The sequence below is a fragment of the Pithys albifrons genome, chromosome 16 (assembly GCF_047495875.1).
Source record: "Pithys albifrons albifrons isolate INPA30051 chromosome 16, PitAlb_v1, whole genome shotgun sequence".
Taxonomy (NCBI): Eukaryota; Metazoa; Chordata; class Aves; order Passeriformes; family Thamnophilidae; genus Pithys; species Pithys albifrons.
The window spans coordinates 7,694,414-7,707,887 of record NC_092473.1 but is presented as its reverse complement, the minus strand read 5'-3'; the positions used below and the strand labels follow the sequence as shown (position 1 = coordinate 7,707,887).

At 39.4% G+C, this 13,474-nt stretch overlaps 1 protein-coding gene across 2 annotated transcripts in view; it reads left to right on the top strand.

Moving 5' to 3' along the window:
- Window positions 1-13,038, top strand: part of SNX29 (sorting nexin 29) — a 98,441-nt gene extending 85,403 nt beyond the window's left edge. The window contains exon 21 of one of the 2 annotated variants that reach the window (XM_071570749.1): window positions 7,566-13,038. In XM_071570749.1, coding sequence (XP_071426850.1) covers window positions 7,566-7,695 — 130 coding nt within the window. In that variant the 3' untranslated portion in view covers window positions 7,696-13,038. Of the gene's footprint in view, window positions 1-1,768; window positions 1,962-7,565 lie in introns of those variants that run through there. The other variant, XM_071570750.1, reaches the window with a different exon arrangement.
- Window positions 13,039-13,474: the final 436 nt, after the last annotated feature.

Below are 13,474 nucleotides of genomic sequence, written 5' to 3'. Positions count from 1 at the left end.
TCTTTTTTACAGAGAAAAGAACTGAAATATGACTAAACAGAAAATGTGATTTTGGTTGCCAGTTCCTGTGGCCTTCTTTTTGCTGGCCAGCCTGATGCTTGTTTAGTTTCTGTCTGATCCATCAGGAGTGCTGCATCCCAAGCTGGCTCCCTTAGGCATTTACCAGGCAATGTCATTCCTTCCATTAGCTTTCCCTTCTGTCTTGGATTAAATGTAAACATCAGTCCTTGTCTTCATTACCAAGCAAAGTCAGCATTTCCCTTGTTATTCTGTTGACAGTGCTCAATTATTTACATATTTCCCCATCTTGATTACTTTTGTTTATTTAGAGGGTAAAATTTTAATTCCACTATGCCAAGTCTCAGCTCTCTTTCTGTGATTATGTTTCCAGGTGCAGGTGCACTATTTTCTCTGGGCTGTGCAACTCAGTGGGATTTTTTTTTTGTCTTAGGGAAACTAAAAATAATAGGCTAAAATGAAGAATGATCTAAAAGCTCCTGGGGGTTGTGATTATGGCCTGTTTTTTTGAGGTTTTTGGGTCATGGATCACTATTAGTATCAAGCTTCTGGTTTCAATGCAATTACATGCTCTTAGTATTTAAAAAAATAAAACCAAAAACTAGAAAGAGTGATTGCTATAAAGCAAGTTCTTCACTTTCTCATTGCCACCATATTTTCCAGAAGAGAGCTCTGATTCTCTAAGACTTTAGGAACAGTTTTAAAATTTGTTCATTCTTTACATTCATAACTATTACTGTTAACATTACACTGATTCAAATCTGGATCTGCCCCTGAGACTGTCCCATGAGCTCCCTCCTGCCTTGTTGCACATGTTAACATCATGTCCAATCTTCAGGAGAAATGCAGATACTTGAGAGAAGCAGCTGATACCTCTTAACTTGATGGAGCAATTAAAACTCAAGCACTTCCTTGGAAGATCAAAACAAAGTGTTTTGATCACAACTTTTCTTTACCATTCCATTTGCTTTTATGGTAATTTTGAAAGAAGGGGCTTGTTCTTAAAAATGATGGCAATTGTGCAGGTTGTTTTTTATGATGGGCAGTTTGCTTGAAAAACTCAAAGCAAAGTTGTATTATTCCCATGGAGACTATTTCAACTCTGTTGAGCACTGTACATGGTAGTGCTCTGGGGCAAATCTTCTTGCCTGGCTGGATTTGTAGCAAAGCAGAGTCAGGGAGCATGGAGGGGACAGAACCTCCCAGCAGGGAAACAGCAGCCCATTGGCTGCAGCAGGGCCATTGCCCAGCCCAGAACCGAAGCCTCAGGAGCTGTTTGCTCCTGAGCACGTGGTAAAACAGGTGGCAGGTTTTCAGGAGACTGGTGACTGTGCTGCCTTTCCCAGGAAGCTGAGTGAGGAAGTGTTGAAGGCTTCAAGTCCCACCTGGTAAAGCAAGGCAGGAATAGGCACCAAGTCCTTAATTGCCATTAGTCTGACTAACAAGTGAGCTCACTATCAGGTAAATGATAGGGATGATAGGGATGAACAGGTAGGAAGAAATATTTTAAGCTTTTTTTTTTCTCCCCACTCCTTGGCATGAAACATGATTAATTTTCTGCATTTTGTGTTCTGTGCAAACTAGAAGCTGGGGCGCTCACTGGTTAATGCTTGACTTCTCCTGGCTTCTCAGATGCTGGTGTAAGCTCTGCTGTTGTGCCCAATGCCAATTGTATTGATTATGGGCTGTTTAAAAGCTAATTTGGTAATTAAAGTTGTCTTCCTTCCATGTCATTTTTGTGTGCAAACAGCTTGTGAATATGGAGGAGGAAGTGCCTGGCTATTCACTGGAATGCACTGCTGCCTCAGCACATGGAAATTGCTACTTGTCAAACAAGAGTTTGAGTCCTTTTATTTTCACATGTAAGATGCATTGTGAATCCTGATGCACATCTTCTGTCTTTGGTTACCTCAGTATTTTCAATAAAAATGTATCCTAGCTGTCTCTGCATTCATTAAAGATAATTACTTATTAGCAGGAAAAAATAAATCCAGGTATTAACTGAGCATTGTTCTTCTGAAAGTAAATCCTGTGTTTTGTGTTATATAAACAGCCTTGGAACATGTTCTGCTACTGCCCCCTTTGCTCAGTGAATCACCTCGTGTGTGTAGATGGTTCTGCTCACACAGCTCAGTCAACCCCTGACAGGAGGAGGAGGAGTGGAGTGGAGTGTTGGTGATTTCTGGATGGAAAAGGATGGAACAGCCAAACTTGCTGCCTTTCAACTAAGCGCAGAAATACACAAACCAATCATACCACTTATAAATCATTGTAAATGTGTATTTAAGTTTCTGGCTTTCTAGTGAGCTGTGAAGGGCTCATTTGGTATTCATGCATTGTGTTATTCTGGCTGGGGCATCACAGGCCATGCAAAGTAACCATTCCCAAATGCAGATGGCATTAAGTATTGGAAATCCAAGGAATGAGACTCCAGGTTAAGTATTGCTTGGATGAAAGGTCCTGAGCATGTCTTGAATGAGAGTGTATTTAATTGCCAAAATTAATCATAGGTGTTATTCATTTCTACAGTAACCATCTTGTTATGCCAGCTTCAAAATGAAGTTAGCAGAAGTAAAAAAAGATCCTATCATTACTTAAGTACAGTGTTGTGGTTTACAGAAAAATTCAAATATCTGTGCAGATGTTGATGAAGAATATCTTCCTGCGGGTATGGAAACTGAATTATGGCATGTGAATGTTCAAGTCAGGATAATTTGAATTATAACAAATGGAAGGACCATTATGTGTCATTATTTCACAGCCAGAAGAGATCAAATACTTCATGAGTATTGTGTTCTGCTGCAGAAGTGTGTGTGTGCAAGTAGAAGGAGCTGTACATTAACCAAATGGTTGGGCAGAGCATTAAAATTAATGCTTTCCATTTCTTGAAATTTCATTTCAGATCTAATCTTGATGGGAAATGATTATTCAGTTTGTAACCTGACAACTTTGCTTTAACAGTGTCTTCAGGATTTTCAGTGTCAAAGTATACTATAGAGGGATTATCTTTCCCTTTTCTTTCCATCTCTTCTGTTAATAATTTACTGTTTAAACATCCCAACTCAGCCATTTTCATTAATAAATGGAGATTACAGTTTCTCATTAATAATTATATTTCATTTCTACAAAATTGGGAGCAGCGGCAAGAATGTGGCTCCGATTATTTTTACACTTGAACAGCTGGAAACAAGGATTTTGCCCAGTTGACTGCAAAGCATGAGTTGCTACATTATGTGAAATGATTTTATGAATTCAGAATTTCAGTTCATAATGCCACTAAACAGGTATTTCAGCTGATTTTATGTCGTATTGGCAAGTCAGAATTAAAACTCAATTGTCTAATAAGCATCTCTTAAGACAGGCTGGGCATTGTTTAATCCTGCCTTTCTGAGGAGGCTCCTGCCTGAGACCAGTTACAACATTAAACACTGGGTTTATAACCAGCAATTACATTATTATAACGACTAACAAAGAATTAATAACACAAGAAGCTGGCAAAAGTCACCAAATTTATCTGCCAGCAAATGCCTTTTTTCATGATGCGTATTTAGCACAACTCAAGCAGCACTAGAATTACCAATGTCTCCAGAGATGCATTTACATGTGAGATGGATCTACAGACACATGAAATAGCTGACCCTGAGCTTGGTTACACTCCCAAGACCTGCTGATGACTTCTGCTCTCTGGCTGATACAAAAGTATGTCCAATTGCAGGCATGTTTCACTGTTTGTATAGGAACACCTCTCTCTAATTTTATCTGGAGAGTAGGCAGTGAGATGGGAAATAAATTCCTTCATGTAAACGTTCACAACATCAGCCCGGGGAATACTGCAGTTCCATCTGCTGAGTATGTAAAGAAAACCCCACAAAATGCAGTTTACATTTGGATACAGGGAGAGCAATAAATCAAAGGTATGAATAAACCAGCAGCTGATGAAAAGGACCGGTTATTTTAAGCTATTTTCTATAGATGCACCTCAGGCAGAACTTGACACCAAGACAAAAATCAATGAAACTGAATCGTTTGCCAAACAAACGCTGGGCAGATCAATCAGGAATGCTTGAAAGCTAAACAATGGCCTGGTGGGAAGGAGGAATTGATTGCCTCAGCAGGCTGCTTCTTTTCTTCAGAATGGGACAAGGAGAGAATGTAGAAAAGAACCTGAGCCTTTAATACAGGGACATTCCAGTGCTGAGCAGTGCAGTGCCTGGCAAGCATCTGTCTCTGCCACACTCGGCCCAGAGAATGAAACCCTGTTTCACTGCAGCGGCTCAGAAGGCAAAAGAAGAATGTTGTATTAAAACCAAACAGGTGTAGCTGGGATGGGTGTAGGTTAAAGAGTCAGTGCTGACTGCAGGGACTGCGGCTGGCAGAGTCACTGTAGCACAGCTACTCCTGCTTTAGATCTACATATCTGAAGTTTGTATTTCAATCTGAGTAAATCAATGAGCTGTAGGTGAACTCAGCCCCTGACGAGCCTGGGGGCTGTTCCTGCCGGATGGGCAAAGGAGAGGGTTTGTCAGCACTGCACAGAGGTGTGGCTTATTCCTCCCTCCTCCGTCCCAAACACAGCGAGGCAAAAATAGATTTGTCTCAATTTCATCTTTGTGTCCATTTGCCAGAAATACTGACAGGATCATTTTAAGGTCTCCACACCTCTGCCCAAAGGTTTGTGGAATATCTGACCCATCGAACTGTCACGTCATTTAAAAAGGTGTCTTGTTTAGTGCCAGAGACTTTATAGGTATCATTTGACCTCAGGGCCAGAACTAAATTATTGAACCTAGTAACAGAAGACAGAAGAGATGGGAGATGAATCTTTTCCTCCTGCTTGATTACCACGTGTTTTGGGGGTGGTTGGTCCTTTTGGTAAAAAAGCTTGAACTGAAATACGAGTGAGATGGCTGATTGTCTCATCAGCCTTTTGAAAAGGGCAGATGGAAAGGGACTGAAAGGTATATAACTTTAAATTTGTTACTCTTTTGTAATACTTTAAACTTTTTTTCCCATAGAACATCTGGTGTGTGGAAGTTGATGAATTTGATTTCAGCTTCAGTTTCCTTTTTCTTGCTGGATTCGTGAAGAGCTAATTCCTCAGCTATACATTGATTTCTGCAAACCTACATAACATAATGATTTGTCTTGGAGTCTGGACTGTCATTATAAAAATTAGCTAAGACATTGAAGACAAATTACCTCTAATTTAGTTGTTAGATATCTCTTGTTCTGGAGCAGCATCATTTAAATTAGCAGAGTGACTTGCAGTGTCTGTCCTTTGCTCCCAGACATTGGTGTTGATGTAATTACCCCAAATGACCTGGTTACCTCAGCCTTGCCTGGCAGGGCAGACTGGGATTGATCCATAACTCTTCATTTTAGGGGAATTCCTCTTGCCCCTTTTGCCCTGTTTCCTTTGCATGGCATTGCTCCCCATGGGCTGGCACTAATGTCGTTTTGAGGACGTGCCAGCAGGAGGAGCTTGTGGATTAAAATGTGCTTTCAATAAAGCAATCACCAAATTATAGTAATTGCAAGTAAGTCCGTGCTCTCCTCTGCAGTGTAAACTACCTGTACATCTGTCTGTCTGCTCAAGAAGCTAAAGCTCACCAGCAGTGGCCATCATGCTGGTGAATTAACCTAGTTTAGACTGAGCAAAGCCCAATCAGGTGAAAACCCTAATTTGATTCCATTGTAAATTTGATATTTAGATTATTTTATGTTTACATGTTCTGTAAAATACATACCTTAACACAAAATCACAACTGTCTGAAGCCAATATCCCATGCTCTGTTTTACAAGCATTAAGAGTATCAACCCTGCATTGCTCAATTTTATAAATGGTGTAAAAATTATGAGTAATAATATTCATGTTACTAAAAGAAATTCATGCTAATGAGCACAGCTGAAATTGGATTCACATGATCAGAATTCTGTACAGCAACTTAGACAGTATTGCTGAGTTTCAAAATAAGAACTCATAGGACCATGGTTGCAAGTCCAATTATCCTTGGCTACGAAGAATTAATAACACATGCTAAATTAATTTTTAGACTTTTAGTGACAAGAAAAATAAGGAATTAAAGGCCTGACTTGTTAATTTTGTTTTTGAAGAAGAAGAGGGTGTATATCACAGGTATTTTAGGCATTTTTTTACATTAAGGGCTTCTTAGTTACCTTGGAAGACTAAATACTGTAAGAGGAGTGTGGTGAATCTTGATATAGGAAAATTCTTTATTATTTTAGTTAAGATTGTTTTAGGTTTTTCTGCTTAGAAATGTAGACAAGTTAAATACACTGCCATTAAAAAGACCTATCACTTTCATTTTTCTGTTAATGTTTCATGTCTGAATTGAACATAATTTTTCCATGGTGGTTTTTTCGTCTTATTTCTATGGGAAGAGCCAGTGTGTGTGCACTGTGGTTACAAAGCTAATGGTTCCCAGCAAGACAGCTGCCCTTTCTGGCAGAAGTGCTCTTCTCCCTGCAAGTGAATTTTACTCTCAGTCCCAGGACTTGTTAGAGGCTTTTGCTTTGGTAACACCTCTCATGTGGTGCTCAAAATGCCTCAGTGGAGCTTGAGTGTGCCTGTGGCTTTGGCAGGGCTGTCTGACCTGTGCATGGGGAAGGTCACCCTGCAGGGAAAAGGGAACTGCACAGAGAAAGTCAGGGAGTGTTTTAAAATATATCTGTATTTGTTTAATATGGCCAGAACTGCAGAAGAGCAATTTCTCCCTTATAGACTTACTGCATTCTCAAGATAGGTATTAAAAGGTTGGGGTTTTTAACTTGTGAAAATAAGCTTGGCTTTGTATGCTGTGTAATTTCATTGCCTAGCCGAGTTGCTAAATGCAAAGCGATTTTTATTTATTGATCTGTATGTAAGCAGTTTAATTAAAAACCATGTGGAGTCCTCTGAAAGAATGGCAAAAGTACAATGCTATCCCTTTATACTGTAGTTTTCCGAGGAGTCTATAGCCTGACTATCACCTGGGTAAGCTCCATTTTTCTGTTACTGCTTGTTTTTGGACTTAATGTTCTTCCTCTCCGAGTCTTTGCCAAAAGGCTCGTTCATGTAGGGCTGTAGTCTGTTGTGGGTCAGAAGAGACAGAAGAATTCCCAACAGGGATGTATTACTAATGTGCTTCATCATGTAATGATACATCCATCCATAATTAGAGGATTGTTAATTGAGCATCATCCAAGCTCTTGTCTATTCTGCTTGTACTTTTCTCACTTCCGAATGCTTTTCCCGCCATTTCGGAACTGCAGCTCATAGAGATCTGCTTGTATCCTGTGACTCGCAATCTTCCATAATGTATTGAAAGTTCTACTAGTTCTCATTTCTGAAAGAGCCCATTCTGTAATTCCCACTCCGGATAGCAGTAGAAGGAATGCAATTCCGTGGTGTTGGAGCTGTGTGCTGTTCTCTGCAGTCATGTGCCAGGCTCTCATAACATCTGCTTTCTTCATGTTTGAAATAACCACGCAGTGATTTACACGGAGCACAAACGAGCTCCTCCTGTCTTTCTTTCTTGTCTCCCCAGTGACATTCCCCCCTCTGGAGAGCCGGCGGGCAGGGGCGGCCGCCCGAGGGTCACCCCGCGCTTCCCCAGACTGGCGCGCGGCCACGCGCGGGACACGCGGACCCTGGAGCCGCAGAGCGGGGACCTGTGACCGACCCTGCGGGGACCTGTGACCGGCCCCGCGGGGACCTGTGACCGGCCCCGCTGAACCTGTGACCAGCCCTGCCGGGACCTGTGACCGGCCCCGCCGTGAGCTGTGACCGGCCCTGCGGGGGCTCCGGGGCTGGGACATGTGCTGCGAGGCCTCCCCGGCCTGCATTTGTGATTTAAGCTCCTGAAGAGACTACAGCTGCATCAACTCAAATCCTGAAAAGAGACATTCATTACCAAGGGTCACATCCTGATTAACTACTTGGAAGGCAGTAATCACTTTCTCAAAAGAATACGAGGGCTCTTCAGCAGAGCTCTGCAAACTGCTCGGCATTGCCTTTGTTTTGTAAAGCTGCACTGCACATATTCTCCTTTGTTCCTCTGAAGTCCTTCTGTTAAAATGAATTCCTTGTTTGTATTATGTTCTCTCCCTTTTTACATGTACATTTTTCTGTTCCAGAGAGACATGGGTATCATGTCAAGATAATTTTTTTCCTTAGAAGAACAGTTACAATTATCACTACTTAATATGTCAGAAAGATGTGCTTAAAAGAACCTCACTAATTTATTACCTTTTGTAAATAGACTCGGTTGTATTGTTTTTTTTAATTGTAAACCTCTGACACACAAAGGTTTTTAAAAACTTGACAATGTAGATGATGAGAAAAACATTACAGGTGGAAAAATATCTTTTTGTACATTTCTAGGTAGATATTCTCAATAGCTTTCATTTGTGGGAAGTATTCTTTAAAATCAGAGAATGTAATAATTTTTTAGTAAAATTTCAGTCCTGCTGGAAGGCAGGTGCAATATTATTCATTTCTACAAACCACTGCAAGGATACACAAAATGAGTGTGCTACAAAATAGTGCTTTCAAGTCTTGGGTTCTATTTTGTTACCCATCTGTTGCTGTTGTTACAGAACAGTCCATCATGAATCTGATTTTGTAAAACCCTTCACGTGGTGATACTCAAAAAATGCCTGTAATGAAAGTGCCTGTTACCCATCACCTCTTATTGAAAAGTAATTTGTAATGCTACTACTGTTAGAGTGACTAAAATATTGACAAGAATTATTACAAGTGATGGAAGTCCTGCCATGGATTAACTGGAATCCAGTTCAGTATCCATTAGCTGCACTGCCGTAGGCAGTTCATTATGGTTTAGCTATCTTCTTCTCTTCATTAACTTTAAGCAGTATATGTTCACATTTTCTATTAATTGTATTCTGGTTTTCCTTTGTGTAAGAACATCTTTCTTCTCAGAAGTTTTTTTGGATAATGTTACTTAAATTGATGTATCTTGTCATTTTATTACCCATTCATTATATTAAATTCTCACATCAGTGGATACTGAAATCTTATATCAGTCTCCAGAAAAAAACCAAGCTGATTATTAATAACAGATTTTTTACCTCACTGCTTTACTGAAGTTGTAGCAAACTGGAACTTACGTTCTGCAAACCTGTGCACATTTGTGTTATTCAGGCAGGTGGGTGGTCCAGTCATTTTCAGTTGCACTTCTTGAGTCAGGAGAGGATTGTTGCACACCGGGAGCAGCGCCGGTGCCGGGTTCCCACCACTGCCATCTGTGGCTTTCAGATTGCACTGACCAGCAGAACGTGGCAGGGAGGAGTGGAATTCACTCCTCGGGTCAGAAATTTCAGTAGGTGAAATGCCACCAAGTGAAATCATGACACAGGAATGAAACAGTGTTTTTCAACCAGTAAGAGTTCTCAAGTTACAAAATAAACAGATAAATAGGAAAGCCCAAAGGCCAACCTGGGAGCCAGCGGGTTTGTTTGCATTAACACGGGAGTTACTGTTTGTTCTGTGTAACTTACAGCGGGACACTTACTTAAGAAGAAAGGAAAGTGAGTACCTTGTCAGTTAAGCACCTTCTCCAAACTCTTTGATGCACTGCTGGTGGTTTAGTTTGTCCTTGTTGGAAAGAAAAGTAGCTATAATGATGGTCCCACTTTGAAACAACTCTAATTCATTTTCCAGAAAGTTGGTTAATAGTAATATGGCACACATCTTTTAGCACTGAATTGCAAGTAAATCAGAAAGCAAACACTCTGTGGAAACCTATGTGATATATCTGTCACATAAAGCTGTTTTCATTTTCAGGAAATAATCCACAGATGCAAGAATAGAAAGTTGAAAATTATAAGAAATCTCATTTAGCACAGACTGAATTCTTTTTTAGTTGTTTAAGAGGAATTGTTTGTGTCTGCATCTGGCTCTTAAAATCCCTGATTGTCTTGCTTCTTGTAATTTTTAATCTATGTATGTAGATCACATAAAAATACTAAACTTGTTTACCGTGTACAAATTGCTTTGTTAACTTCAGCTGAATTGTGTGTCAGCTCCTGAGATTACAGTGTGCAAACAATGTTCACTTGGTGATACAAGAGACCGGAATAGGGGTGTCACTAATCCACTTAAAAGCTCAGCTGTAGTTTCTCTAAAGTCCCAGAAAGTAATCAAATGAAAGCCTTTTTTCTCAAGGTGGCTCTCCCACTCCATAGCCCTGGTTATTCTGAAGATCAGGGAGGACCTGTATGACTGCAGGGGGATTCCTTGGGACAGGAATGGCCACGTTTTAAGCACCTCAAGACTTTCTGAAATGCCCTTAGAGAGAATCACATGTATCTTGCAAATCTCACCTCTGATAATTAACCAACATGAACAAAATTTGCTGGAGAAGGTTGACCAGCTGGTGTTAAGAATCCCAAGTAGTTCTGTTATTCTATTAAATAGCTGTAAGTGTAACAACTATTCTATCAACGGAATGATTTGATCAGTTTGTTCTCTGTCACCTAATTCTGTGCACATTGTTACAATTTTTGTGCAGTTCTAACTTCCTTTGCACTGACTCCAAGCTCCCAAAGCCCTGGATGTGCTCAGCGAGGTGATGGGTTCCCCATTCCTGTGATCCCAGACAGGGGCCTTGGGCTGGGCCTGGAGCTGTTCCTGCAAGCCCTGGGCTATGGCGTGGCATGAGGCAGCGCAGAGGAATTTGTGCTATCATTTGCATTTCATTCCTGCTTCATCTTTAGATGTGTTGGGTCTCCAGGGCTTCTCATCAGTGACTATTAAAAATGAACTGTAAAAAAGTGGCACAACTTTCACTGTAATGCTGCTGCCCAATCACATGGAAAATGAACATTTTCCTAAGAAACACAGAGCAGGCAAAGGTCTTCCAGCTTTTGCAGATGTGTCTACCAGTATTTATCACAGGCTGACTGTGGTTTTTCAGAATCTCATTTACTTGGAGATTCTGTCATTCATTATAGCATTGTGTCGACTTGGCTTTTGCAAATTAAATCAAAGTTCTCCATAATAACAATAAATTTTCAAGGTTTATATGAGGCAGAATATTGACGTAGTTATAAAGGCTTAAATTGATATGTCCATTAAGTCACATATTCTTGGGAAGATAATAATTTCAAAACCAGTCTTTTTTATGGAATTTATTGTTGATGTGATAGTTGTAATCAAATTAAACTACCTTACAGAATCTACTGAGTCATGAACTATTGAGATTGGATTAATACAAGTCTTTAGAGAAAGAACACAATGGTATTAAAGCTTACTTGCTCAAAATTGTGACTTATTGCTAAGGTGCTTTTTATTTTTTTGTTACAAAGTCATGGTTTTTTGTACAGAACAATATCTGCATGGTAGCTGTCAAATTAATTAATAAGAACCTACTAACAAATGGGGTTGACTGACTCAGAGGAGCCAGCTAATAAAAAATGAGACCCCAATGAACTAATGATGCTTCTGTCAGGATGTATTAATGGTTTAAGAATATGAGATTGTTGCCAGAATCAGTTTTTAGTGCTTTCAGATATGGATGTCATTCTTTTCCCCCCAAAGAACGCAGGGATCTCAGTTCTGCTCTAAGTGTCCTGCTGTTTCAGAGGTTCAACCTCCCCCCTACTCCAAAGCATTTTTCATCTCATGCTTTGGAATTCTGAGCACAGATAATATTTACCTGTGGATAGAAATACAGTCACCTGCTTGAAATTGCAATGAGAAACCTGTGGAACAGCTGTTGGAAAGAAAGAGAAATATTCCCTGCCCAAATCCTGCTGCTACACTCTCTGGCAGAGGCTGGAACAGCTCTGGGCTCTTCAGCTGGAACTCTTGGATAACTGGGAAGAAACCTGTTTAACACCTTTTCCTTGGGAACAATAATAATACTTCTGTATTGGACCTTGAGTCACTTCTGGAATAGTGATTTAACAACTCAAGGAAGTAGAGAATTTGTCTCCTGCAGTTTCTGTAGGTCAGGGTGTTCCAGTGAGCACCACATGGAATATTCCCTTGATGATTATTTTGTAATTTCAGTAGTTTCTTAGCATTTTGTATTCAAAGCAACACTTCACTATATGAAAGTATCTATATGAAATATAGAGTATGTTAAAAACTCTCAGCTAACCTGCTTTGTATCTCACATATTGAATGGCAGATAAAACTCTTGTCCTGCACAGAGGTCTGACACTGTACATTTCTTTCTTACTCTGCACTGACTGTGCTTCTGTGCTCCAGGTATAGACAACTTAGATTATATATAAAATTTATTTTAAAAACATAATCAAAGCATACTTCTAATTAATAATACTGGCTTAGTTTTTGGTTCATAATGGCATGAATTTATAGTAGACAACAGCGCTGAAATGTTTAGAGAGGAATGAATTTTCCAGATTTACAAATTGCTGCAAATATCTGGACTTTAAAAACCCCCAACATTGTTTTTTATTGCATCAAAATGAGTTTATTGCACTTCCACGTAGGGGAATGACTTCCTCTGACAAGATTGCAGAAATTATCTCCATGCCATCCCAGGAGTTAAACTGTGATAAGAGGTTTTCTTGTTAATAATTTAAGACACTAAAAATTATCAAGCTGTAAATGTGGTTGAAAAGACAGTTCAGAAAGGCTGTGCTTTCCTTCTTGCCTACCCCTGAGATAAATTGTGTCAAATTGTGTGTGGGACCAGACCTGCTGGCAACTGAGGGAGCTGCATTTCCCTTTTCCTGTGGGGAGGGAGGAATCTTTTTTTTTCCTGTTAAGCTGTAGAAAAGATAGTATTAATTCTTAAGCATATACATGTACAGTATTCACATAGGTATTAATAAACTGTAATATTATTTTAACTTGTTATGCTAATGTTTACATTATAGAATTTTTAAGCAAATGTGTATATAGAAAATTTTCTAAATACCTGTTTTGGTTTTTTTTGTTAATATCCTGTGGTAATTTTATTGTAATCTTATTAAAATATGCTACTTTATCAAGAAGAAAATAAAAAACACCATAATTTCTTGTTTGAAGTAGAGCGTGTTTACACTTTCCTTTATTCAGCTCTTTTGTATTTGCTTCTTTGTTTTGTGTTCATTTTTTCAATGTGTTTCTAGACCTCAAATGTAATGGTTTGGCATTTCTACACTGGCCTACAGAGTTTAAAGGTTTTCTTTTAGGAAAAGACCTGTGCAGCATTTACTGCCTTTTTTTTTTTTTTAACCCCACAGAAATTTTAAGGAAATAAGGAAAAAAATCATTGTACAAACGATCTGTCAGAAGAAAGAGCAAAGATATTTTTAAGATAATGTTTAAAGTAAGATTTTTGCTACTGCACTTCAGTCTTTATGAATGACCTTTGAAGTATTGTGAGTTCACTGTATTCCCCAAATTGAAACAGATACACGACATTTTGATATATTGCAAATCATGCTGGATTTTGTTCTAGAAAATCATCGTGCAAACTCT